The sequence below is a fragment of the Abrus precatorius genome, unplaced genomic scaffold (assembly GCF_003935025.1).
Source record: "Abrus precatorius isolate BTA unplaced genomic scaffold, Abrus_2018 Scaffold8, whole genome shotgun sequence".
NCBI classification, from domain to species: domain Eukaryota; kingdom Viridiplantae; phylum Streptophyta; class Magnoliopsida; order Fabales; family Fabaceae; genus Abrus; species Abrus precatorius.
In genome coordinates this window covers 23,952,891-23,980,886 of record NW_020874428.1, presented here as the reverse complement: position 1 = coordinate 23,980,886, position 27,996 = coordinate 23,952,891, and the positions used below count along the sequence as shown (strand labels likewise).

Below are 27,996 nucleotides of genomic sequence, written 5' to 3'. Positions count from 1 at the left end.
AATAAAGAGCGGGAGGAAGGAGGCTTGGTTCCTGCAACACACTTCAAGTTCATTTCACTCTACTTCTCTTCTACTCCCCCATCACCGCTGAAATATAGCGAGAGAACTTGCCCTGAGCTCCGAAAATGTCTATTGGAGTTCGTCTTTTAACAGTGCTGGGCGAGTTCAAGCCCTTTGGCCTCATTGCCGAAGCTCTCGACGGTAAACCCGCTGACACTGTCTCTGACAAGTACCATTACTTCCTTTTCGATCCTGAAATCGCTCGAGACAGAGACGCTGAAGACGATTGCGATGAGGTTGCTTCTGCACTGAGAAATCGCGGCGATCACGAGCTCTTTATCCGAGGGAATCGGTAATTCATTTATTGCCAAAATCCCTTGCTTCTTTGCTTAATTGCTTCCGACGATGCAGAAAAGAAGAAAAAGGAGAATGAAGTTACATCTTAAGCTTCATTTTCAATTACCGTTGTTTTTTTTTTTTGTTTGTTTTTTTTTTTTTCTGCTGTTGTGTTACTTTATCTGAACCATCATATTCCGTGCATTGCTTTATCTAACGTGCTTACTGATATATGACAGGATAATATGGTCGACAGGTGCAAGAGTATTTAAGCGATTTACCTTGCGATCCCCCATCGTTAAGGTGCGAATTTTGATCTTCTTGTTTTGAGATAGGTTTCCCTTAACGTCTATGTTATAACTCATGTGCTACTAAATTTCGTTCAGTGAACTTTGTTGTAGGAATATTATTTTGTGTCTGGATTTTTTTTTTAGTTTGGTTTGCAATTTTAATTGAGTGAAGCCAAAACTGCTGGTTTGAGTTTGAAGAGGAAATGCTCTTTACTGTCTCAGCTAGAAATTTATTGTTCCACGTTTGGTTTGATGAGTAAGTTAAAAGTAGTTAAGTTTTAGGTTTAGTGTCCCCTTCCTTTTTCCATGTATTTGTTTTTATTTTTATTTACTTTAATCTTCATTATTCCTTACAAGTAGAAACAGGCTTTGGGACTAGGGTTTAGAGGACATATAATTCACATATATAGTTAAAATTCTCGTGCAAATGGACAATAGCCCTGTAATGAAAAATTTTTAGAGAAGTTCTTATATGAAAAAAAATCAGTTAAAAATGAATAAAACTTCTTTCATAAGTTAGAGACAACTTATACTTCTCTATTTTTTGAAAGGTTTTGAGAAGCTCTCTCCTTTATCTTTTCTGAAATTTGAAAAGATAAATTGTTTTTAACTTATAGAAATTTTTTATTTATTATTTATACTATTTTTTTTTATAAAGACTTCTTTAGAAGTTCACTTAAACAAGGTCAATATCTGCTGAGTATAGCAGCAGACAAAGAAATAGTGTTTTTGAAGATGAAAGTGTAAACAATCTTCAAGTAAGTGGTAGCTGAAAATTTTGGATGTAACGACTTATTCTGGGAATTTGGATGCAAAGGTTTATACTTAATTGAAAAAAGGGAACAGAATATTATGTGAATAATATTGAAATTTCTTGATTAATTGAGAGCCTGTATAAAATACATTTATATAGACTACTAGTCTCTTAATTAAGGAAATAAGAACTGTACAAATAAAATCAGCCAAATCTATCCTTAATTACAGAACAAATCTCCTAATTATAATAAATCTCCTAATTATATTTTACAACATACTTTTATGGGCAATTTTCAATTTAAAAGGAATCTATTTTTAATGGATAAGATCATAAGAGGATATTTATAGTTTAATAGTGTAAGATAGGAAGATGCTATATGGTTCTGAATAATGCCAGTGCCACATGAGATATATGTAGAGAGAAGAAGGAAATTGGACTCATAAGTCTTCAAATTTCAACAATTTGAACTTTCATTTATTTTGTTAAAAGTTTAACCCTCAATTCTACTAATTTTGCAAATACATTGAGATATGATACAGGAAAAAGGTTTAGGTCACTAATCTCAGGACCATTACTTCGTCCACATGATGTAATAAACCATGCATGCTTTAAGGCCATTTTAACAAACTGGAAGCACCGAATTATCCTGGCCATTGAATACCAATTTTCAATCACTCAACTGTTGGCTTACTATCCTAATATTCACTCAGCACACTTTTCCATGATTCTAAAATCTTATCGACTTTACAATTTTGCAGACCTCACAAAGTTTTTTTTTATGTTTTTTGTTACTCATATTCAAAAAATAGCTCCATTCAATATTTATTAGTGCATTGTGTGGCAACTAGCAGCATTTGAAGTAGGATTCTTGGTGTGTGAACCTTGGATGTGTGCTGAGAGCTTTGGAGCATTTCCTTTTACTAGATTTTGGCAGGAGTAAGGAAGGAGTCTTTGATGTGCATGAATTATGTTGTCCTTGGAGTCCTATCATTTAGTAAAAATCTAGCACCTGTACTAGATTTTTAAGGCAATATTTGACCTTGAATTTTTGCTGGATAGTATGGTTTTTATTGTATCTCTTTGGTGTTCAAAGGTTTCTTATGTTGAATTTATTTGCTAAGCATTTGTACAGGTGCTGAGACTGTGAGACATTCCATATTCTGTTTAATTTTGCTGCTGTGTTTAAGGAGGTTATTTTATCTTCTTTAGTTTCATTTAATCCTTCTTTCCTCAGTTTTCCTTAAAAAAAAATGTCTTCCTTGACTTCACTTTGGGTTTTCAAGGACTAAGGAGGTCAAAATTTATCCAACCATTTGATTGCTGCAATATTGTCCATGCAACCAGGAAGTGCAAAAGTAGAGGACAAAAAGTCTCAATTTTGAATTTTCTTTTCCCTTCTTGTTGTAAATGCAATGGTGCTTTTTGTTCCATTCACCAAAACAGTATTGCTTAAACTAATTATTTTGAAATTTTAGGTGTGCTGGTGTCGTCTTGGTCATACAGCTGAAGCTCTTCTATGTATATTACAAATTGATTGTTTGACTATCTATAATACTTCTGGTGAGTACTGAATGAACTTCAACCATCATATGATAGAAAAGGATAGAAAACACTTATGGCACGGGAATGGTACTTGCTTGTGGCTTAGGTGTTAAAAACTCTTACTCATTGGAAACAGGTTTCGTTTTACTCATTATTGATGTAAAAACAAGAACTAAAGTAACCAAGAATCTTTGGGATTCAAATCAACAAAAGCAATCAAGTCTTTTCCCACCTTGTGGGAATTAATAAATATTAAGTGTTACAGAAATATGACACCTATAAAAATATTCATAACGCTAAGGTGGTCAATATCCTAGTCAATCACTAGTACTCTTAAACTTTAAGATTAGATTGAAAAGTTGGTCCTGTATATTTTGCACTTTTTTTATTCATTTTAGTTCATAAATCCCAAAATAAAAATGGCATAAATTACTTTGAAATAGCTGAATTATGTCCTAATTATTCCATATCATTTATGTAAAATCCATCACTTACAGTATTGTTTTAGTTTTTATATGTATGTGTTGTTTTAAGTCATGAAGAAACTGGGGTCCAATTGAATTGACTAGTCTATATGTTTCATGTTCCTTTCCTTTTGAATTAAATATATGTCCAATTGTTTTATGGATGAAAAAGACATCCTTTCCATTACAGCATCGCTCTACATGTCTCTGCAGTATGTTTCATTTCATCTGTCTCTTTAGCAAGGAATCAAATTAACTATATGTCTCCTGTTCCTTTTCCATCTTTGATTCATAATATTTTTAAATCTCAATTTTACATATGAATATATATATATAGGCACGCACACTCATATTGTGATTAGGAGTCATCAATTTAAATCTCTCTTGTATATCTATATATCAAATTGCCAATATTTTCAGGTGTTTAAATTTATTCTTGTTTTTGGTGCTATATATAGTAACTGAAATTTCCTTCTGTTTAATAGGTGAAGTAGTATCACTTCCACTTCCTCGTACAATTACATCTATATGGCCTCTTCCATTTGGTTTATTACTACAGCAAGGAGTTGAAGTAAATATACCATCACGTGTTCCTTTTTCATCTACAAGCCATTTGCTTAGTACACGTGATATGCTGCTTAATGCATCTAATCATATTCAAAAAGGGGAGGGTGCTTTGATATCCTCTCATCTTATCCTGATGGATCCACTGGACGAACAACAAGTATGTTATAAGAATCTACAGATTGTAGCTGATACTTTGTTCTCCTAGGTTATATCTTGTGAAGATGTTAATATTTACTGCAATAAATTCTTGTTCTGGTATTACTTTTTTTGTTTGATTTCTGACTTTTTATTTTACTGTAATTGTAGCCAACTTTTATTGAAGAAAGAGGGAAATTGAACATGATGAAGGAATATGACGAAAAGACAATTTGGACAAGTGATCAGGTCCCACTTATGGCATCCTATAATAAAGGTTTCTTTAATTAAAGTTCTTGCAATCAGTTCCTGGTCTTCTTGTGAACATCTTGTAATCCAAGCAATTTTTGTGATGGTATTACCTTGAATACAGGAAAGATGCAGCACTCTTTGTGGGTTGCAGAAATTGTCAATTCTAACTTTGATGAGGCAGGCATTAGTTTATTAAATGTAGATCCCATGAGTGTATTGCCAAAACATTTATCCTTCCGCAGAATATGGCAGGGAAAAGGTGCTCAGACAGCTGCTTGTAAGGTGATATAGGCTTGCATACAGTTATCCGGCTATTGTTGGTCTGTGAGTTTAATTTGGCAATTTATTTTTGGTTTCAAAAGAAAATGCAATTGACCAGTTAATGACTCATTTGTTTCCTACATACTTGTTTTCTTTGTTCTTCAAGTATCAATAATTCTAAATGTGGATGCCTTATATGTCCTTGAAGCTGTTTTGTTTGTATTTCTAGCATAAATAGAAGTTTGTTAATTTAAAATTGTATTTACTTAACATATTTAGTACATGTAAAATAATTATTTCAAATGCTTTTGAATATTTTATTTGATTTCATAATCGGCTTACAGCAGAGGGCCACCTTATTGTGCTGGTGCTCCCTGCCAATTATTCTATCTTCACGTTGTTGTGGTACTCTTTCTCTTTCCCCCTTTAATCTTTCTCACTTAGCCACAGGTTGCACTTTTCATTCTTGAATTTATGCCACTATGATATGCACATTCTTAACACATTATTTAATTTTTTAGTTTTTTTTTTTTGGGTAAGCTCCTAAAGCATTCTGTTACTTTGACTTGGTTTCTTTTAGGGCATGCTTGTATTTGCTTAATTTTTGGGGAAAAATCATGCCCTCTTCCCTCAAAAAGGTTTCTTTGTAAAATTCAATGCTATTAATGGCAGATGGTGGCAAGCCAAAAATTTTCCATCAAATTTGGTAGATGGCGTAGCCTCAGGCACTGCCATAACTGCTAATGGCAAATGTAAACAGACACCCCTAACAGCATAGCCCTGTAATGGCATTTTGTTAAAATCCACTACTCCATAGTGCCATGGCACTATTTAACAATGGTAAGATGATAGGAATCTTGGGAGAATCATATCACAAAAGCTAGCTGCTATAGTTCTCAAGGCCTTATAAACTTTACCCTTGAATCTCATACTCTTCTAATTTGGGACTAGTGCCATACCTTACAATTGGATTCTAAAAGAAGAGTTTGACTGTACAATATTTTGAGCATAAACTATGCTAACCGGGATAATCCAAACACTTTGTTAGTTAACAATGTTTTGTATAAATAGATTACCCAAATGACTGATTGTTTCATTGTTTGAAAAATTATTTTATTTTTTGGAATTTTGCATTTTTAGTTCAGAAAAGTGAAACTGTTAATCTTTAATTAAATAGTCGGATGGATGAATTTCATGCTTCTTTCCTCCTTGGATGGTTTATCATTTACTGTTTATGCATTTAATTCTATTTCTTTTCTTTTTCAAATGATTATTAGGTCTTTATGGCCACTGATGGTGATGCAGCTCCTGTTGTCTGCTTTTTTCACCAAGAACAAAGAAAGTTGTTATCTGTTAATCTTCAGTGTGTTGAAATAAATAATGAGATTGTGTTTGATGTTAAACCTGATATGAGCTGGATCATTGCTGCAATTGCAGCTTCACCTGTTACGGTAACCCGCCCAAGGTAAGATATTCCTCCTAGTTCTACATTCTACATTGCACATATAATGATGGATGTAATTTTTTTCAATTATGTGCACTCCAGTGTCAAAGTTGGACTACTTTCACATTCAGACATAATGGTTTTGACTCCAGAAAATGTTCTGCTTCTCTATGTAAGCTTTACACATTGGTGGGCACATATTGATTGAGTCATTGTTCATTTAATTTTAGTGTCCCTGCTTTACTCAATCTATTTATATTTATTATTCTGTCTCTACATTGGTCTTTGCCATTATATTGTATTTTGATTATTATTTTTTTTAGCTTCCTTGTGGGTTAATGCTTGATTTTTTACAGTGTAAATTGTTAAATTAGTCCTCAAGATTGTATGGGTCATGCATTTTAATCCCTTAGATTTTAAAAATTCGTTGTCAGTCGTTGACTTTGCAAATGACATACTTTAGTCTTTTCTAGTGCAAAACAATAGTAAATTATAAAGTGTAAAAAGACAAATGATTAATGTTCTATAAAGTTAGGGATTAACAAATGGAATTTAAAATCTTATTTGGGACTAAAATGCTTGACCCATATAATTTTAAGTATTAACTTGACAGTTTACTGGTTTTTTGAACTCTTTTGAACTGATGCTTGTATCATTCTTGTTTATGGTTGCTGTTAGGACTTTGGAGGATTCATGATTTCCTGCTCTGTTTTTATCTTTCCTTCAATTAATGTGTAATTGTGTACATATAAAATAAATTTTGGTACTCCCTCTCCCTAACTGTTGCACTTTTACCAATGCTTTTTGTTCCCTGATAAGTACTGAGTGCTACATCTAATAACTTGTTCAAGCCTTATGAAATTAAACCTATATGTTACTGTAATGCCTGGATATGGTTTCTTATGAGTGGAGCTGAAAACGTGGCAGCTTTAATTTGTTGAAATTATTTTTCATTTAGATTTTATAAACTTTACACAACTGTCTTCAGTCTCTCCCAACCTTCTCCTAATTCCTATATGATAATTCATTTCCACGATTTCTTCAAGTGCCATCTAGATTGCTAATGCTTGATATTTATTTTAGTCATATGTCTTTTTATATTGTAGTCTGGGAAGCAATGCCTGTGCAAATATGTGCTACCTTCTTGCTTAAATAAAGACAAGATTATGCCAGATTTGGAGCTTCCAGAAAAATCTTCTCTTCCCAATGACTTAAAGATAACTGGACTGGCTGATTCTGTTGAGGGGCGTGTCAATGTGATAGTAAATAATAGGCAGGTATATGACTTGATTTAGGGATTTTTTCTTTTCTATTTTTACCATGAGCAGGTTCCTTGGCAAATGAAAGTCTAATAATCACTGTTTCTTTGAAATTGCATCTTTTAACATCCCTGCATTGCATATGCAGATCTTTAGATGTGCATTACAGCAAAGCCCTTCATCATCAATAGCTAATGATTGCATCACAGCACTTGCTGAGGGTCTTGGTTCTAGTTTTTACAGACATTTTCTTGGTCTTCTGTGGAAAGATGGTGATGCTGCTCATCTACCAGAAGCTGAATCTAATGTTGATTCAGAATGGGACTGTTTTTGTCGTGTAATTATGCAAATATGCAGCCAATCTAACATTATATCTCAAAAGTGTTCTGATTCAGTGCCACATTCTGCTTGGGACTTCCTTGTTAACAGCCAATTTCATTATAATTTTTGCAAAGTAAACTCTATGTTCCGGATACCTTGTGCACTGTCACTTGATCAGCAGGAATCAAATTTCCCCAGGTCATCTATAGATGGCACACAAAGTTTTGAAAAGCCATTTTATACTGAACTGTTACGGGAAAGTTTGGAATCTCTTCATGCGCTCTATGAAAGCCTGAAACTTGATAATCTTCGCAAAAGGTATGCCTCTGATCTCATGTTATTTTTTTAGTTACTTTTTCATTTTAGTCTGTAGTAGCCTAGCTAATGCATTTGTTGGCATCACTTATTTCTATCCTATCAGGCATTTTGTTTGGTAATACTTACCCATTTGTTGCAGCAGCAGCTTGTTGATTGGGCTTAGTGTTCCTAGCCTGTAATCTATATTATGTTTTAGTTGTATGTTCAGTGTTTTTAATGTCAGTTTGAGGCTAAATTTAAAGTTAAAGTACCTCCCTCAATTCTTTTCTTTTCTTTCCTTTCATGGCGATATACTGACATTCTTCTGCTTTATGAGATGGTATAGTCAGAGGGATAGTTTGAATTAGCCCTGCCCGTCTTACATAATTTGTTCTGTCAGCAATATTTTAAGTCCACAGTTATCTCTCCTGGATAGTGGCAAAGCAGCCAGCTTCAAAGGCACACTAGCTGGACAGCTACTGTACCAAAAACTACATATACAGTACATGTTAAATAATTTATCATATATAAATACTCAAAAGTAATTAATTACACAAAATGAAAGGCTTGTTCATAAATAATTATTAATTATTGAAAGTCACAGTCTTAAGCTAAACACCCAAGTCTTTAACAACAAAAATCAAGGAATCAACTAAGTTTAAGCCTTTAAGTGGATGATGGCCGGACTGCAGATGACACGAAAGGTGACCAATGAAGTAAAGAATAAAAATACCAGATGAAACACTTTAAGCATATCATTGTGTTCTTTAGGCTGTATTTTCATTAGTAATTAGTTTTCCGCTTTTTATTTTCAGAAAATATATTTTGTGGTGATTCTATATGATACTTGTTGTCAATAGGGACTTAGAGCTTCTTTCAATTCTCTTATGCAACATTGCTGAGTTTCTGGGTGAGGGCAACTACTTGGACCACTATATTCGTGATTTCCCTGGCCTCTGTAAAAGGTTTCTGAAGTCTGGAATCACCATTTCTCTGAAAATTTGTCCAAGTTTATTCAGATGGCTTGAGAATTGCTTGCAATATGGGGGTAATTATGCTAATATTAGTGATCTTCCAGCTTTAGTCTATAAAGATGGAAGTTCTGTTGTTAGCTTAGCTCGGAAAGTGGTTTGCTTTTATAGCATATTATCTGGTGCTACATTGCTAGGAAAGAAGCTGTCTTCTGGTGTCTTTTGTAACATTACTACGGGATCACATTCTTCGAAGGAAGAGCTTACTGTTTTAGCAATGGTTGGAGAAAGATTTGGACTTCAACAGCTGGACTCATTACCTTCTGGTGTATCCCTTCCCCTTCGTCATGTAAGTTTGACTTTGTTGTTGTTAGAGATTTGATAACCTTTTATGTCAATTAATTTAAATCATTTTACAAATTTCTCCACGGAGTATTCTTACATTTGAAATTGCCTGTTGTCTTCTTACAAAATTTTAATGTTCATGGTGACACACTCATTTATCAGGCATTGCATATTGCTTATCTTATATTTCTTTGACTCTTTTACATGTATGGGAGAATATACTTCTTCTTTTTTTGCATGTAGTTGCTTGCTACTGTAGTAGTTGCGCTCTAGGTATTATCTCTAGTAAGTTTTAACATATATGTCGACAGCTTTTTGTTACACCTAATTGCTGTTATGCCTTCTAGGCATTAGATAAATGTCGAGATTCACCTCCCAATGACTGGCCAGCTTCTGCTTATGTCCTTCTTGGTAGACAAGATTTGGCAATGTCAACTTTGGCACATGAATGCAAATATAGGGGCATTGAAACACCAACCAATGTGAATGTAATCTCAATGTCCACACCTTATATGCTAAATCTGCATCCAGTGACAATATCTTCTACTATTTCTGATGCAATTGGATTGGAAGGAACAAAGTTTGAGGATACAGATTCAGTTGATGGGTCTATGACTGATGGTATGGAGCATATTTTCAACTCTAGCACACAGTTGCGCTATGGTCGGGACCTGAGATTGAATGAGGTCAGTTATGGCACTTCACATAAGAAATTTGGAATACTACTGATTTGATTATTTTACGCATATTTTCAGTCCCTGATGTGGTTTGTCTATAGGTCATATAAAAGGGAATAATTTTTGCTCATCAATTTATTAGCAATCATTTTAGGCAAAATGCTGCTGCTGCTTTATTGTCACACTACTAGTGAGTTCAGAGTTATTTTTTTTCCTTTTATTTTTCACCTGTCTTCAAAAACAACTGATAGGCAAAAATAGTGCTATAGGTACTTGTTAATGTTAAGCCTTCTTGGGCTTGTTTTGGATATAACATCAGCTGCTTTATTGTATTTTAGAAATTTGGAACTTTTTATTCTGTTTTTTCTTCATGGACTTTTCTGGAACCTTCAAGGCTTCAACGTTACTAAGTAGGGCTCATTGGACAATTGTTACAGAATAAAGCTCTAGTCTGAGTACATTTTTTACTGATATTTTTAAATTACATTTTCTTAGTCTATTGTCAGTTAATGTGTGTTGTGCTGGTGCAGAAGTTACAAATTTATTTATTTCTTTTCTGAATTGGCTATGGCTATTTTAACTAGGTTAGACGCCTTTTGTGCTCTTCAAGACCTGTGGCAATTCAAACATCTGTTAACCATAGTGCTTCTGATCAGGACCTCCACCAGGTATGTATTTCCATGGCATTTGATTTATTTGTGATTGTAAACAATGTTGTGTATAGTTTGACTATTCAAGCAACTGAGATATTTGATGGTAATATCCTTAGCAAGTCTGATAAATTAAATCTTCTGTTCTGCACCGTCATATTAACTTTAAAGTGAAATCTCAGCTGTTGGATGTAACATTCCTGATTTATGTAAAGAATATCTCTCTCCATTGTTAGGTGTTCGTCAATGTTACTTTTATTTTAGGTGGAAGAAATTCATTTTTTTCAGGCAACATTGATATTTTAGCTATCTATTATACATAAATTGGGCTATTCAAACATTTCTTTGGTCTCACAATCTGGTTGTTTGTTCCCTTGCTTTCTTCCTTAATTTTGTCATAAATTTGTATTTCTCCTGAGTTTTGATGTTTGGTTGATTTTGTTATTATTCTCATATTGAGAAGTTATGATTTTAATATTAGGCCAGGCTATTTGATTTAATTATTAAGATAAAAATAATTAATATACTCTTGGGCTCTTGGCTGTACTGACATCAGCATTTATCTTCAATTATTTAATGTAAAATATTTTGATTATTATGGTTTATATATATATATATATCCCTTTTGAATTATTTTTCTATTAATAAAGTTAATCTTAATTATTGTAAATTAGTATTTATGTTTTTAAGCATTTATATTTGTTACATCAGCTAAATCACACCAATATGGAACTAAAGCAACATTTGTAATTTGCATATTGTACATGACTCATGGTCTTATAGTACTTATACAGGGAGGAGAGCTTTGCTTGTGTAGTTGATTTGTTATTTATTCCAATTTTGGGCCATGTTTTAATTCCTTCATCTTTGTAATTGCTGTGTCATTTTTGTAATTGTTTCCTCTCCTAGCAAATTCTATTATTGAAAAAATGGCCTAGTTTTTGTTTTAATTATCTGCTGTACATTACTTCTTGTTTGTAATTTAAAAAATGTTTGCCTTTGACACATTTTCTTTACTTTTATGAAGGCCCAGTTGTGGCACCTTGCACAAAGGACTGCTTCACTTCCTCTTGGACGCGGTGCATTTACCCTTGCAACCATATATACACTCTTAACTGAGGTGCTCTTACATTTAATACTTTTTATTCCGATTTGCCTCCACTGAGAATCTTGAAATTTCTGGAAATATATTCTTTCTGATTGAAATTATTGCAAAACTTCTAGGCTTTTACTGTTCCAAAGCTGGTATTAGCAGGTCGGTTGCCAGCCCAACAGAATGCTACTGTAAGTTGATATCATATGCTCTTGACTATATCTGTAATACCTGTTTTGGCTTGTGAAGCTATTTAGTAGTTTTTGTATTTGTTTTTACTTTAGACATGCTGTCTATTCACAGGTTAATCTAGATCCAAACATCAGGAACATACAAGAACTCAGATCGTGGCCTGAGTTTCATAATGCTGTTGCTGCTGGACTTAGACTTGCCCCACTTCAGGTTTAACATTGATACCTAGGTTACATAGTTCTGAGCAGTTTTTTTAAATCTTGTTTTTGCTGGGAAATTGTTTTCTTTCTTTTCTTTTTTTATTAGAAAAGAATTTATTAAAATAGGAAAGGAAGATACAAAAAGAGGATAAGAAATCTTCGAGGACTTAAGATTATGCAATGCCAAATAAAAAGAGTAGTCAATAAAGATGCAACATGGCTTGCCAATCTCTCTGGAGATCTAACAAGGACGCTCCCCTAAAAAGACCTGTTACAATGTGTAACAGTTTTTTCTGTTGCCCCTTGGACTGCTTTTTCCCTGTACTTAAAGTTAGATGAAGGGCTTTAATTTTTTTTTTGGGTACTCTCCTGTTCCTCGTTTTAGCAAATCAAACACCCTTAATGGAGTGTGTCAGCAATTAGAGACATATACCAAAAACTTAAGGAGGAATCTTGTTTTCAAGCAATAATTAGTCTGAATAATGTTGATACTTAACAAAGCTTTGGGTTTGAGTATTTGTTATTGACTTATTGTAGCTTGTGTAATTGTATGTCATAGATGCATATTTATTAAAAATGCATACAACCCCTTTGCAGGGAAGAATGTCAAGAACATGGATTATATATAACAAACCTGAGGAGCCAAATTCTGTTCACGCTGGACTTCTACTTGCTCTAGGACTGCATGGATATCTGCAAGTATTAAGTATCACTGACATCTACCAGTATTTTTCTCAGGTTCAATTCTCTAGTGCTCCATTAGCACTCCATTCACATTAGAGAAATAATTAATTTTAAATTTCTGTCAAAATCTTTCATAGCATATATGATTTGTTGCTGCAGCTCTAAGTTCAGTCTTTATTCATTAGTCTTTCTATAGTTACCATTGGACTCCATCTAGTTATGGGTTAAAAGCTGTGAAATTTAGGATATTTGTTGTATAGTTGTCAGGTGCTGTAGTGTTGTGGCTGGCCTCCGCTACATGAACTGCATTTCCGAGTGTATTTTGTCTAAAATTGTGGCTATTTGTAGCCACTATGCTGAAAGGGGTTGCACTTCGTCCCTGTCCAACAATTTTGGGGTTATTTTCATATTTCACCCTGCTTTCCACAAGAATAGCAAAATGGTTGTCGCAATGTATTCATTTAATTTCTGTGAACTTGGGGACAATTCTTCCATCTTTCCTTTTTATTATTATATTGTTATCTTTCAGCTTTTCCATTTTGTCTGACATCAAATTAACTTCACTACATATTTTTAGGAGCATGAAAGTACTACTGTGGGATTAATGCTTGGGTTGGCAGCTTCTTATAGAGGCACTATGCAACCAGCTATATCAAAGGTATTATCAAACATTATTTCTGATGAAATAGTAGCAGATCTCTCTCCTCAAATACCATATCTTAGCTTGAGTTGAGTGCATTAGAAAATTGCTTTGAAATCTTATGGATTGAGTGCATACCTGGTCATAACTTGAGTGCATTAGAAAATTACTTTAAATATCTTTGAGCTCTATAAGTTGTCTTTTGGATTGCGAACCCCTGAACTCATCCCTTCTGCTTTTTATGTTTGGAGAACTGATAAAGTTACTGTGGCAGATACTTTATGTTCATATTCCTGTACGACATCCATCTTCCTATCCAGAGTTAGAGGTTCCAACCTTGCTTCAGGTAAGCTTTATGTTTATTTTATATGTTCACTTTAGATTGGCCTGTTTCACTCCCACACCTTTCTAACATTGGAACAGAAGTTATAAATGCCATAGTTGCAATTTCAACTAACCTCATTTTATCTCATGAAGAAGTTGATTATTCTGTCAATGACATTCAACTTTGTGCTGTAATATGACTATCATTACTTGTGTGCATTAGTGTTTCTGTCACACCCAATTATTATTCGTCAAGTTGCAATTTTGTTACATTTTGCAGTCAGCTGCTTTAATGTCTGTGGGAATTTTATATGAAGGTTCAGCTCATCCACAAACAATGCAGGTTTTATTGGTAAATATATTTCTTGTCTTTATCTGCTATTTATTCAATGCTTGAATACTTGCCTGAGTTATTCAATTCATACATGCCATCAAATGATCATGAATGTAGATTACGATTGAACTGGTACTATTTATTCTGCTGAATTTTATTACTTTGTGGGACCATTTAGCCAGTGGGTATGATTTACATTCTTGTTGCCTCCTTCCCCTTCTGTTATGTTAAATTCAATTTACTTGGAGTTTTGATATTTGTATTTCATTATCACTTGTGCACTCGTGTGTTTAGGAATTGGTCTTTCAAAGATGTGTGCCTGCATGATATTATTTGTTGGTTGTGTACAGTATATGGTCCATATTTTTAATAAACCTGCCTAAATAGCTGTGCATAAATTTATTTCATGATTCAATTTTTGTATGCATGGTGCCTTTTAATTCTCAATAACAGTACTCATGCCTTCTCTTGTTGATTAGGGTTGCATGGTTGTAGTATTTACTTTCAATTTCTGTTACTTATGTCTTCTATTTAATTTCTTTTAACTGGTCTTCCCTTACGTTGATATGTAATTTCAGGGTGAAATTGGCCGTCGAAGTGGAGGTGATAATGTTCTAGAGCGAGAGGGTCATGCTGTTTCTGCAGGATTTGCACTGGGTCTTGTTGCACTGGGTATGCATGCTTGAATAATTAGCTGGTTCTGGATTGTGGTTTTCTGGTTCTTTATCTAACTAAAATTTATTGCCTGAAGGACGTGGAGAAGATGCACTTGGTTTCATGGAAACGTTTGTGAATCGTCTGTTTCTTTATGTTGGTGGCAAAGTACACAATGTAATGGAGTTCACAAATTCTACTGTCTTTTATTCTGTCATTGGTTGAAAACCTCATTTCTCTATTCGTTTCTATATTAGTTATTGAATCTACTTTTGAATGTGTAAGAGACTGCCATTGTAATCCTCTGTTTAGAATTTTAATACTACCTTATAATGTTTATATAATGCTAAAGTACTTCTGCATCAGGAGAGATCTCATTTTTCAACAGTCTCAATGGATGAAAATCGTGGTTCTGCACAGGTTCAGAGTATTCAATTCATAATTTCTTTTGTTTTTTATAATAAAATAAAGTAAAATAAAATTGTATGAGTTTGAGAGATATTATGGTTGGGATTCTCTTCTGCATAATTAATTGGAGCATTTGTACTTCTTGTTGCAGATGATGGATGGGACAACAGTCAATATTGATGTCACTGCACCTGGGGCCACAATTGCCCTTGCTTTGATGTTTATGAAGGTGCTTCCAATGACCTCACTTCACAATAAGTTATATATGGCAACAAGAAGTCTGTTTAGCTACTGCAATTTAAGTAGTTTTCTACTATTAGAGATAATGAGGAACAGGTTCAGAATTATCATTGCCTACAAATTTGTAGTTTCCTTACGATTGATATATAAGTAGGCAACTCCGAGCTCATTCATGAATATGCATATCTTACTATCTATGGAGTCTTTATGACTTTGGACTGTATTCTTTTGACAGACAGAAACTGAGGCTATTGTGTCTAGGCTCTCAATACCCAATACATATTTTGATTTGCAATATGTGAGGCCTGACTTTATAATGCTTCGAGTCATTGCTCGGAATTTAATAATGTGGAACAGGTTTGTGCTGGTTTCTTTAAGTTATTTCAACAATTTACTTGAATCTGTTTGTCACCCTTTCGATCCATTTTGCTATATTTTTTTTTTGGTAGGGTTCATCCCTCAAAAGATTGGGTTTGGTCTCAAATTCCCGAGATTGTCAAATCTACTGTAGAAGGGATTGGAGGTGAGGATGGCAATGATATTGACGATATGGATGCTGAGGCTTTTATACAGGCTTATGTTAATATAGTGGCTGGAGCTTGTATATCCCTTGGTAAAATTTTCTGTTCTTTGCGTTCATTTTTTGATGAATTTGACATATTGCTTCAACCACCATCTTAGACCACTTGTCCTTGGTCTTGTATGTTTATATCCAAATTCTTTATATAACAAAGGTAATCATACCACTGAATGGAGTAATTTAAATCCTCATTGTTACTATTGTCCTTGATGATATTTTATTAACAAAGGTTCCTTCTATCTTTTCCATTCTTTTGCTAGTAGCACCACTTATACTCTGGTTTAAGAAAGAAAATGGAAGGAGAGAAATAAGAAAGAATTTGAGTAGAAAAGTAGTGTACTGTGGTGAGAAAATGAAGAGAGTTTTAGACTGTTTGGTATGAGTGAATATAAAAGAATGTGAAGAGAAAGAAAATGACTATTTTTATTAGACAATTATATCCCAAAAAAGGATCTGAGTATTGTAATAAAATATTAATCTCTCATTAATTTATTATTTTTTTAGTATATTTGATCAATTAACATAAATCCATGTATGGGTTTTGACAAGTTTTAGATTGAGGGGTGTCAATGACTTAACACAACCTTCTTCCTTTACCAAAGCTTGGGATTGACTATATAAAACCATAGGCAGAATTTGATTAATGCAAATATTATTTTAAAATTATTGAATAAAATATTATTTGATTAAATAAAATAAATATTTAGATCTGTTTATTATAATTTGTCAAAACATTTGTTTATTTGATCAAATAAAAAAAAAGCAACACCTAAACTGATTACCAGTTAGCCCAAGTAAACAACCTATCAGTACCTTTAACTAAATGAACTAAAAGAAAACCAAAGAAAAGAATAAAAATGGTAGGCACTGGGCAACTGGAATTCCTGAAAAGCATAAGGGACTAAGGACATCAATGGAAAACTAAAAAGATTGCTCTTTTGCTCTCTTTCTTGGCATAGATGTGAGATTAACAATTGTGTGTGGCCCATACTCTGTTTTTCCTTCTCTCATTTCTTGGCTAAACCAAATGTGAGAGTCATCTTTTAATTGTTCTCCCAGCTTTTTTTTCCTCACCTTTTCCATATGAAACAAAAGTCCATTAGTGGTAGTGACACTGTTTGATCTTTATCTTGAAACTTGTTCTTTTTAACCATTTCAGGACTGGTGTTTGCTGGCACAAGAAATGAAAATGCACAGGAATTACTTTATGAATTTGCCATATACTTTCTTAATGAGGTCAGTCCAGAATTACACTGCCTAACTCCTGTATGCATGTCAAGTAGTTGGTTCTAAATGGTTTATTTTTATCTTGCAGATCAAGCCTGTTTCTCCTATAAATGGAAAGGTTTTCCCAAAGGGACTGTCTCGCTACATTGACCGGGGTACTTTGGAGACATGCCTTCACCTTATTGTTCTTTCTCTATCTGTGGTATGTGCTTCCCCCTTCCTTCCATTGTTAACTAATTATAGAATAAGGTCATGGCTAAAATTCCATGGTAAAACCTCTGCTACACACCAGGTTATGGCTGGATCTGGACATTTACAGACCTTTCGGCTGTTGAGATTCCTAAGGAGCAGGAATTGTGCAGATGGGCAATCAAATTATGGTATTCAGATGGCAGTAAGTTCTACAAGTTGTGGTGTTTTTTTTTTTTTTTTTTTTTCAATTTTTACTTTTTTATATAAAAATAAAATCGATATATATATGTGAGAAGCTGGTTTTGGAGCTTGAATTTTCTGGGGTTGGGGATTGAACTGCCCTATCTTAGGTGGCGGGAGGTGGTCTGATACCATTATTCCAAATGTCATACACAAGTCCCTCTTTCCCTTTGGATGCTGTGATGTGTGCGAGGCACAACCAGTTGTACTTTGGATAAAAGAAAATCAGTGAAATTTCTCTTCAATGATTTGGTGTCCAATGAACCAAAAAAGTCTGCTTTTGTATTCATGTACATAAATGTTTCTTCTGCTTGTGGCTTGTGCATCCGTACATGCAGATAATCATCAATAGACAAAGGGCTTATGAGATTCTTATAGCTTGTATTATGATAGTAATATCAAAGAATCAGTTTGAAGTTCATATAGCTCCTGTACTTTATTTGTCAAAATAAACCTTATTTACGTAATCTATATTAATGCAACATCTTGTACATGCTTGATTTCACCTTTTTTTTTTCTTTAAAGATTGAGTTTTTTTATTATCTTTCTTCGGTCTTCATTCTTATTTTTGTTCTTGAACTGGCTGTTTTAGGTAAGCTTAGCCATTGGTTTCTTGTTTCTTGGGGGTGGAATGAGAACATTTTCAACAAACAACAGTTCCATTGCTGCTTTGCTCATTACTCTATATCCACGTTTGCCAACTGGTCCAAACGATAACAGATGCCACCTTCAGGTATCATATTGCTGGAATCATTGTACCTTGTGTTAAATTTGTAAATGTTCTTTATTTTACTGCTCAAATTAAGTTCTGAAAAAAGTCTTTTTGCAGGCATTTCGCCATTTATATGTCCTTGCTACAGAGGCACGATGGATTCAAACAGTTGATGTTGACACAGGTGTACCTGTTTATGCTCCGATTGAGGTCACAATCAGAGAAACTGAACATTATGCAGAGTCAAGCTTTTGTGAGGTCACCCCTTGCCTTCTGCCAGAGCGATCAATTGTAAGTCTGATTGTCTGAATGGTCTACAATTGAAATCTGTGGGGTACTTCAATTTGTCTTAATTTATCTTTTTTAGTGCTCAATTTTTCTGTGTGAATTAATTTTGTCTGTTTAGACTTAATATATTTCTTGTTGTTGAAGCAAAGAAAAGCATTTGTTGGTCTAATTTGTGTTGCCATTGATGATTACAGTTGAAAAGAATACGTGTCTGTGGGCCTCGCTACTGGCCTCAAGTAATAGACTTTACCCCTGAAGGTAAATATAAACTATTATTCTGTTTATATGATCCTATACTGATTTGATATTTTTAGAATTGTATACCATTTAAATGATTAACACCAATTATGGATTTAACAACAGATAAACCTTGGTGGAATTTTGGGGACAAGAATAATCCTTTTAATTCTGGTATTCTTTTTATCAAAAGAAAGGTTGGAGCTTGTTCATATGTTGATGATCCCATTGGGTGCCAGTCCCTGCTGTCACGGGCAATGCACAAGGTTGGAATTGCTTAGTAATTGATACTATCAGACATGTCCATCCAAGTATTATACACTCATTTTATTTTATTTTTGTTTGATCTAGGTGTTTGGCCTGACAAATTTAAAAGCATCTGATACAATCACAGACGTCCATAATGGATCTGGTTCTATCACAGTTGATCAGTTGGTTGGTACCTTCTCATCTGATCCTAGTTTGATTGCTTTTGCACGGCTCTGCTGTGACCCCTCCTGGTATAATAGGTTAGTTTGTATTTCTGAATTGTTTTTTACATCCCATGTTTTGGCATTCATGTCCTGCTTGATTATGTTTTTTGTATTTTTTTATATTTGTTTGATTTATGAAATGTTTCTTACATCTTTTGATGAATAATAGTAACTGGTAAGATGCAACACCCTTTAATGAATAATGATAATTTTTATTACACTCTCCTAGGGAGCATATCTAAGTACAGCTTTCATATACATATGAAACCATCTCTGGCTGTTGAAAATTGAAGAAAGATAATTGAAAAGATGGGAAGACTCAGATTGCTCATCCATCTATATAAGAAGGTTGAATAAGATTTGCAAGTAAAAACACCAGTAGAATTGTTGGTCCAGATTCTCATATCAAGATTATAAGCAAAATGTTGGAGAATCAAGTAAGCGCAAAAGGGAATGAAGTTCAATGGTTTCTCTGCATATAAATTTCTGGAAATTGAAAATTCCTAGAAGAGCCTACAGAATGAAAAATAACTAAACCATTTCGTCCTGAGCAGATTCAAGTACATGGATTAAAGGATGCCATCATTCTCTATCGTAAATCATGTCTGTAGATAAAGTGTTGATTTCTAAACCCTTCATGATGGTTTCATCTATAGTTGTTCCCAGTTTCTCTCTGTTTTTAGCAATTGGGTCACCCTTCATTTGATCCACTCTCATGATAGGGGCTTCTATAGGTTTGCATGCATTCTCAAACCACCACGGGTGCTACCAAACTATTCTTAATCTTGTCCAGTATGTCCACTTATTCAATGCATCATTCATACCTCTATTACGTTGAGTTTATTCTCGTCCATTAAAAGTTTTTAAAAATATGATGAGAATTGTGAACAGTAGATAGCCAAATGAGGCGGAAAAGCTTGAGAAAGGGACATCACCCACCAAATTATTCTCCTAAAACCATTGATAATGAAACCAGATTCATAAAATGAAAATATCCTTGAGAAGTAATTTCCAAGGACTTGGAACTCTCATCTCATTGCCGCTTTGGAATCAGAACTATTGGGATGAAGACCATATTTAGTTCAAATTACCTTATGCTATAAAACATTTCTCTCTAGAAAAAGAGTAAAATGCCACTACAGGGCAATGTTATTACAATGTTTTTGAACAAGTTACCAAGATTTAATCCACATTTTTTTTGTTAGCCTGCCAACCTGGAAATTTCTCATAGTCCTCTCTATCTGATAGGCTACACCTATGGCAATATAGAGGCTTGATTGATCTTTTATTCCAATTAATCTTCAAAGCAGAAACTTCCTCAAAAACTCCCAAGATAAGATGCTTAAATTCTATTGGTCAGATCATAGCCATGTAATTGAATGGGCTGTACAGGAGTGTCATTTGTTATCTATAATTTCACCCAATTACAGTATGTTGCTTGCTGAAAGTAAAGGTGATGTCAGTTGCATCTATCTTTGCACCATTATTTGCTAGACATGCCTAATTCTGGCCTTCCCTTTAAAGAGATTTTGTTTTCTTTTTTTTTTTTTTGGTTTCTAAACCATTTATATTCTATTATTCCTGAGCTTCACATTGAAGATCATTAATGACAAGTCAGAGATGCTGTAATTATTACTAATTATGCAGCCTACTAGCAGATAGTATTGCATTTCTTTGCTGTAAAGGTGGTGCAATATCTAAATAGACTAATAAAACATGCTTGCAGATCTGATGTTGATTTCAAGGAATTTTGCTTGCAAGTATTATTTGAGTGTGTGAGCAAGGATAGACCAGCTCTTTTACAGGTACGGTTCTTGGAAGGTTAATTTGTACTTCTTAAATTCTACACATAATATTGACTCAATTTAAAAGCTTCAATTCTGGTTGCAATACCATAAGGATTACACTCTATTTCTGTGATTTGCATGGAAAGGCGAAATATGATTGGATGCAGCTTATGACTTAAGATTTGTGTAAGCAATATATGAATGACATGTTTGATCATACATGCCACATTTCAACAAAATTGTTTATCCACAAGTAAAAATTCAGTAGTCAACAATCTCTTCTATTTTAAATTCCACATTTTGGACAGTAATCTTATGCAGTAAATTACTAACACAGCATAAAGAAATTATTAAATATCATGGAATTTTATGAGCATGATCTACATGATATAAACTTCTCAATGAGTTGTTTCTTGGAAAAGGCTTGATTCTGCTCTTCTCACTTGATATGACCCCACTAGGAGCATGTGAATAAAATTAAAAAAGAACAGTTTAATGTCTATGCTTGCGGGAAACCATTAGATAATGAGATTTAGCACCTTTTAAAATTGGAATATTCTGATATTACTTTATTGATGGTTTCATTGTGCAGGTATATTTGTCATTATACACAACAGTTGAATCAATGGCTGAACAAGTTACTACTGGGGCCATTGTTTTTGGTGACTCAATCTCTATATCTGGTTTTAAGGTGAGTTTCATGCCTAGTCTTTATACTGTCTTTTTGAGTAATAGTCTGTCTCTAAGGCTATATTTGAATTTCATATTTGGGAAGGGTTAGTTGAGTTTAATCTTTTTTTAGAAGTTACTTAATTAGGAGGAGAAATGTTAGGGAGTTTTTCTAAACTCTCTAAAATCCTTTGAATGATAGTTTTTTAAGTTTTTCTATTTTAGAATCTTTCTCTCTTCCACTCTCTCATACTCTTTTACGATTAGGGTTTTAAACTTTTTTTTAAATATGTTAGTTTTTAAAGTAAATTTTTTTAAAAAATTATAAAAAGTAAAATTATTAATTTTTATAGAGAGAATTTTTTTTATTTTTAAAAAAAATTAAAAAAGATTAAAAGATATAAAAAATAATAATGTCATTTACAACCTTGTTCACTTTCTCTTCTCAATATTAAATATTTAAACCCTTTCCTTTTTTCTCCTTCCAAACATCTAAATAAAGCCTAGACAGATTTATGTTCAGCTCTTTAGATATATTTTTTGTTTTCTTACCATTAGTGATGGCGCACACTGCATGGATACCATCATATTATCTCAATTAGACATCATGTTTCCCCAGGATGAGTTATATTATGCTCAATTACTCATTCTGTAGACCTATTTATGAATTGTTCTTCAAATCAAAATAAATCTCACTCCTCAAGTTTAGGTATCTATAATGGTAAGACCGCTTGTGTTTGTGATGTGCTAAGTCATGGTTGAGTCATGAAATCTGCCTGTCCAGTCCACTAAAGGTTGCATGCATTTGACCTCTCCAGGTCTCATAATGGTTAGAGCCTCATGCGCTGGGCCACCCCTTATAAGCATGTGATTTGATGCTAATCGTATCTACTTGCAGATTGCATTGACATACATTGAGGCATTGATGACTGGAAAATTATCTGCACCAAAAGGAGGAATTGTTCAATCAAGATTTGTTGGTTCTCTTAGGAAGCAGGTGGAAGAGCTCCTAAATTGTTCTCAGGAATTGAAGGATGATTTCCATAAATATTTGAAATTGGGAAAATGGCCTGATGGGGAATCCCAAGACAAACGTTCGATACTTCTTTCTTGGTTCCTTCAGTGGTTTGATGTACCAGCTTCATCTTTAATTCGGACAGCTGCTGATAGAGTCAAACCTAAGTTTATGTCGTCATCGTCAGTTCCCTTATTGCGTCTGGTTTTTCCAAGAACTCACATCAATGCGATCAGCGAGATAAATAGATGTTTCTCATGATTGTAGTAATGTACAGTAGTAGCCTTCACCTCTGTAGCTGGCAAAGCGTTTTTGGCTATTCGAGTATGTCCCTTTAAACCGGGTGTGCACGTGTATTTACAGATTTGATGTCTTATTAATTATCTTGTTTGTATAGCCATGTGTCCGTGTAACTGCTTGGACTGATTACAAGCAAATCGTGATGAGCATTAGTTGCGCGTAGTAAGCTAACCTCAAGATAGTGTCTATTACCAGGCGTTATAGAAAAATAGTAAGCAGAACAATCTTTTTTCGTAGGTTTCTTACGTATTTCCATTTTTTTGGTCGAGTATTTTCATATTTTTGAATCGTATTTTCGTAGGTTTCTTACATTTTGACCAAAAAAAAGGCAGGTTTCATACGTATTTTGTTATCGTTGCATTTTCGACTACAATTCTGTATTCAAACTTATTCGAGGTATCAATTACCAGTAATGTTAACTTAGATGCTTGCCAAAATTTAATTAAAAGTGTCGTATAATTCCCTTTGTTATTTTTAATTTTCACTATTTAATTATATTAAAAGTCCATTTGTTAGCTTTATGCAAGAAAAAAATCACTTCCATTTAAATAAAATCATTATTATTTAGTTTTTTAAAATCAGAATCTAAAATTAGATTTTATAGTTCATGAAATTACTGAGTAGTTTTGGGAAAGAAAGAACTATTGAAATAAAAATGCTTTGTATATTTGTAATTAAACAAAATGATTTTATCTTAAATTTTCTAAATAATAAATTGCCTTTTAGATAATTTGATTTACTTTTTCGAAAAGTTACAAGTATGATATAAACGAAGTTATTTTATTTTTCAAATTTACACGTAAGATCACAAAGCACCCCTATTTAGAAATTTGAAGTTGAAACAATTGTCCGATGAAATAATCTAAACGAAACTTCCGTGCTTTATTTTCTTTTCATTCCAGAAAGGTTCATTGTACATTTAAGGATCTTGCTGTGCTTCTGCACATGGCCGAATTGGCTTAATAAAGAAACAGGGAAATAAAGGGGTAAAAATGCCCAATTCCTAAAAAAAGAAAAGTTAATAGAAAGTGACTAAAATTACAAAAACTGACACAAATCAAATACTGAGTGAGGCATTCAGGGGAAAAAGGAGCTGTTTTTCTTAAGGAAAAATAATAACAATTATGAGGGAAAAGGGGGAAACAGAATTGTGTGGAGATATCTGTACGTTGTAGGTCAAGATTGAGAGATGATCCGTGTGTAAAGGAACTCATTCCAAGTGTCGGGTAATCCCGGTAAGCACCAATGAATACAATCTGCATAGGTAGCCGGGTCAGCTTGCTGTTCCGGTGTTAGCATCTTGCCTTGGCGTATGGTGTAAACAGAGGTATGTGCATCTTTTCTTAACTCTGATAAAGTAGTGATGTTGATAAAGTTCACCGGCACCTTCATTGACTGTGTCACATTGTTGGCAATGGCAAAAAGGCGACGATCTGTGCCCACATCCAATGGGGTCGACATATTCACAACTGGAGTGGTTTCCTTAGCACATTTTATGCCATCCGGGTTGTTCCAATTCTCACTCCTACAAAATCGTGTGGTTAAATTTAATGTTGGATTCAAAAGCAAGGTGCAAAAGTATTCTTAGGTGCTATGTACACAGTTAATTAAATGTATTTTTTTCTTTTTTGGTCAATGGTTAAGTTGAAGTATAAACTTCGTGAAAAAGAAAAACGAAGTAGCGGGTCACCCACCAAGCTACCAAAGATCAAACATGAAAACACCAATTATGTTATTAAATAGTTCGCGCTAGAGATGGTCTCGCCTAGTGCTAGTGGCATAGCAAATAAATTACTACATACTGATTGACAGTTTGTGGAGGATTGCAAGTGGGTTAAACTGTTTGGTAATTGGTGCCAACTACTCAGCTAGCCATAGGAATGGATTAGTAGGCAAGTTTCTCAAAGCCAATTGATGGTCGAAGTTATCAAATGTGAAACCGAACATTTGAAAATGAAATGATATTTTCACAATGTTTGTATCATTCTTGCATCGATGAATGACATGTAAATTACTGGAGAATGACATGCATTTTGTGGTGTTTATCGATTATTTTCACATCATTAACGAGTGTGAAAAGTGATTAAAAAAACAGCGTATGTAGCAAATCTGATTAATTAGTTACAGATTAAAAAATACCAACATTTTTTTTAATAAAAACAAGTTGTTTGTATCATCAAATACGTTTAGATTTTTTTTATATATTAGATATGACGCAACACTTTCATATATATACATACATATATATATGATATATATCATTTTAACTTAAATATGTTTTTAATCCTTAGTAAATTTTTTTTATTTTAATTTTTTTAATTTTTTGTTTTAGTCCTTATTTTTTCATAAATTTTTATTTTTAATTTATATTGCTGATTTGATTCACTAGGATGCTGTAAAATGTCAGTTTTTTTTTATTACATCACATTATTATGAGAACTAAAAATAATAATTTATGAAAAATATAAAAAACTGAAGTGAAAATGATTATTGAAAAGAACTAAAACTAAAAATTATTAAAATGTGGAGACAAATCATATTTAAGCCACGTTTTATTATATCTATTCTATATGTCCTTGTCTCCATGGCTTATGTCTATATTATGAAATCTATGCTTGTTGATTCTTCAAAGATGAAAAGGGAGAAATTAAGACACGGTCATTACTTGATATGCAGAGGAGACGTGCTGCTGAAGAAAACTTTGGTCCGATTTGGATCGATGTTGTCATCTACCCATTTTGACCATGTATTGACGACTCTCGCATATGCTACTGGCCGTGGGACTTCATCGTACTCCGTGGACCCTTCATCAAATGACCCTCGCCTATTGAATCACACCCCAAGAATAGACAAATTCATAAATTTGCTTGAAAATTACGAAACTTTAAGAGGAAAGAAATGGGGTAGAGTGATCTCGTGCTTACAGGACTTTCATAGTGAAAGTGTTCATCCACCATATGTAGGTGTTGAAAATCAGGTAGTCCACATCCTTCCAATTCACTCCATGCTTTTCAATCGATTCAGGCATGATGATACGGTTCAATATGCTATGCATATTTGGATCATCTGAATTTGACTCTACAAGGAATGGTGCCCAGTAGAATTCCACCGTAGTAACGTGCTCTGGCTCCTACACAAACATAACCAGTTAGTTACTAAACATGAGTGCATCCTAAGCAATATTCCTAGTTTTATTTTATCCCCTGACACCACATGTCCTTTCTTAACTACCAAGAGATTGGCATGATCTCCCAAAGCCAGATCTTTCAGGCAAAGGCCAATAAGAAGTTTTTTTAAGATAACTTGGTATTTAAAAAAACCCCCATTTGGTTATCGAATTCAGTGGCCCACCACCGTTGCACAAAATGATTCTTATTACGTGTTTGTACTGATTCCACCACAATCCCAAGAGGTTAAAAATTAATGCAGATGAATTAGTACTTCACTCTAATATGATGTTACATGCTTGTGGTTAATCATTATGTCAAATTATTATGATTTATGATCATCAAGAATGGGTTGGCACACCCAGAGAAAAAAGGGGAACGACAATTACAAACCTCGATTTTGAAGATAGCAAGTGAACCAGTCTTGTACCAAGTCCTATTCTCTGAAGGAACCGCAGAATTGACCATACAAACCATCGATTCCCACTGGTTCCTATTCAGTGAGTCTCCAACAAACATAAGCCTTTTCCCTCTAATCTTCTCAAACAACAGCTTCGGTTTGAACCTTAATAAGTTTACAAAAATGCAACCAATAAGAATATTACTAATAAGAACAAAATAACTATGAAGATTGAGAAGAAACAAATGAAAAATGAAAGAACCAAATAGCTTACTTGGGTAGAGAACAATCTCTGGGTTGCCATTTCCAGTTCTGATACAAAGAATCTGGTCGTCCATTCTTCATGCATGTCACTTGCGAAGTTAGGAATTCACATTGCTCTTCTTTATACAAAGGATGTGTCACGTTATCCAAAACCCACTCCCCAGTGAACAAGTCACAATCTTCTGGAGGCAACACAACCTCTTCATCTTCTTCCTCCTCCTCCTCCTCCTCTTCCTCTTCCTCCGCACGTGGCAATTCAATCTTCTTCTCTTTCTCCTCCGCCACAACCGTTTTCAAATCAACACGCTCTTGTGTTTCATCAGAATCTTCATCCTGGCTCTTCTCCAATTGAGCTCTTGAGTTCTTAGAAACTGTGACAGTGACAGTGTCTTCTACATCTTTCTCAGTGTCCCTTTGAACTACACTGTCTTCCACGTCTTTCTCAGTGTCCCTTTGAACTACAACAGTGTCTTCATGAACAGACTCAACTTGTTTGGATTTCCCTCCATGGGTTTCTTGTGCTTTAGGACTCGAGAATGGAAACTCCGCTATTGACTTAACGTCCTCGTTGTACATGAAGACCCCAAAGAGGAATATGGAGAACACCACCACGAAAATGGAGAGGTTATTGTTCTTTCGACTCTTCATTGCCCCCATTTCTGAGTTGAAAAGAGGAGTCTTTCTTCGAAGAGGCTGCATGGGGGGAGAGAGAGAGAGAGAGAGAGAGAGAGAGAGAGAGAGAGAGAGAGTTGATATCAGAATAATTATCCCTGAGCAAAGAAGAAGAGAAATGAGGTAGAAATATAGAGAAAGCAAGGAGGGACATTGAAAGAGAGAAACATGAATTCAAGTATTAGGTTGTGTTTGTTTGTTTAATTAAGGTTTGGTGAAATGGTGTTGTCTTTCAAGAATACACAAGAGGTTATTGGTGGAGGGAGAGTGGTCTTTTCTCAATTCTCAAGCTAGAATCTATCTATCTATCTGTTGCTGTATTTTTATTTTATTGTTGTTGTTATTTTGGTTCCATTGGCAACCACTTTCAACATCTCCTTTGAGACAATACGTGAGGGAGAGGGATTAAGAGGAGTGATCTCAAAGCCTTCAAAGT

General features: G+C 34.1%; 2 protein-coding genes across 7 annotated transcripts; one reads left to right on the top strand and one right to left on the bottom strand.

The window, feature by feature from the left end:
- Window positions 1-6: 6 nt before the first annotated feature.
- LOC113846683 (anaphase-promoting complex subunit 1) lies at window positions 7-23,497 on the top strand. Of its 3 annotated transcripts, none has more exons than XM_027475208.1 (37): window positions 7-352; window positions 576-639; window positions 2,859-2,943; window positions 3,875-4,113; window positions 4,263-4,368; window positions 4,465-4,625; window positions 5,882-6,069; window positions 6,151-6,220; window positions 7,155-7,325; window positions 7,456-7,946; window positions 8,786-9,245; window positions 9,589-9,927; window positions 10,503-10,586; window positions 11,596-11,688; window positions 11,793-11,852; window positions 11,965-12,063; window positions 12,651-12,791; window positions 13,315-13,395; window positions 13,652-13,723; window positions 13,982-14,053; window positions 14,614-14,707; window positions 14,787-14,866; window positions 15,056-15,109; window positions 15,249-15,326; window positions 15,573-15,694; window positions 15,787-15,950; window positions 17,077-17,153; window positions 17,233-17,346; window positions 17,437-17,538; window positions 18,169-18,309; window positions 18,406-18,579; window positions 18,771-18,834; window positions 18,940-19,079; window positions 19,165-19,322; window positions 21,013-21,091; window positions 21,666-21,764; window positions 22,641-23,497. In XM_027475208.1, the coding sequence occupies exons 1-37, from the start codon at window positions 126-128 to the stop codon at window positions 23,016-23,018; spliced, it is 5,421 nt and encodes a 1,806-aa protein (XP_027331009.1). In that variant the 5' UTR covers window positions 7-125; the 3' UTR covers window positions 23,019-23,497. The 3 variants fall into 3 exon arrangements, with proteins under 3 accessions (XP_027331009.1, XP_027331008.1, XP_027331010.1); XM_027475207.1 differs by having other exon boundaries at window positions 15,053-15,109; window positions 22,641-23,018; XM_027475209.1 differs by lacking the exon at window positions 2,859-2,943 and having other exon boundaries at window positions 332-352; window positions 15,053-15,109; window positions 22,641-23,018.
- Window positions 23,321-27,672, bottom strand: LOC113846684 (protein ESKIMO 1-like). 4 transcript variants are annotated; one of them, XM_027475212.1, is made up of 6 exons: window positions 27,285-27,672; window positions 26,899-27,227; window positions 26,618-26,789; window positions 25,982-26,184; window positions 25,723-25,881; window positions 23,321-24,582 (listed from the first exon to the last, which is right to left on the bottom strand). In XM_027475212.1, the coding sequence occupies exons 1-6, from the start codon at window positions 27,585-27,587 to the stop codon at window positions 24,234-24,236; spliced, it is 1,515 nt and encodes a 504-aa protein (XP_027331013.1). In that variant the 5' UTR covers window positions 27,588-27,672; the 3' UTR covers window positions 23,321-24,233. The 4 variants fall into 4 exon arrangements, with proteins under 4 accessions (XP_027331013.1, XP_027331014.1, XP_027331012.1 ...); XM_027475213.1 differs by having other exon boundaries at window positions 26,899-27,094; window positions 27,419-27,672; XM_027475211.1 differs by having other exon boundaries at window positions 26,899-27,672.
- Between the last annotated feature and the right edge of the window lie 324 nt (window positions 27,673-27,996).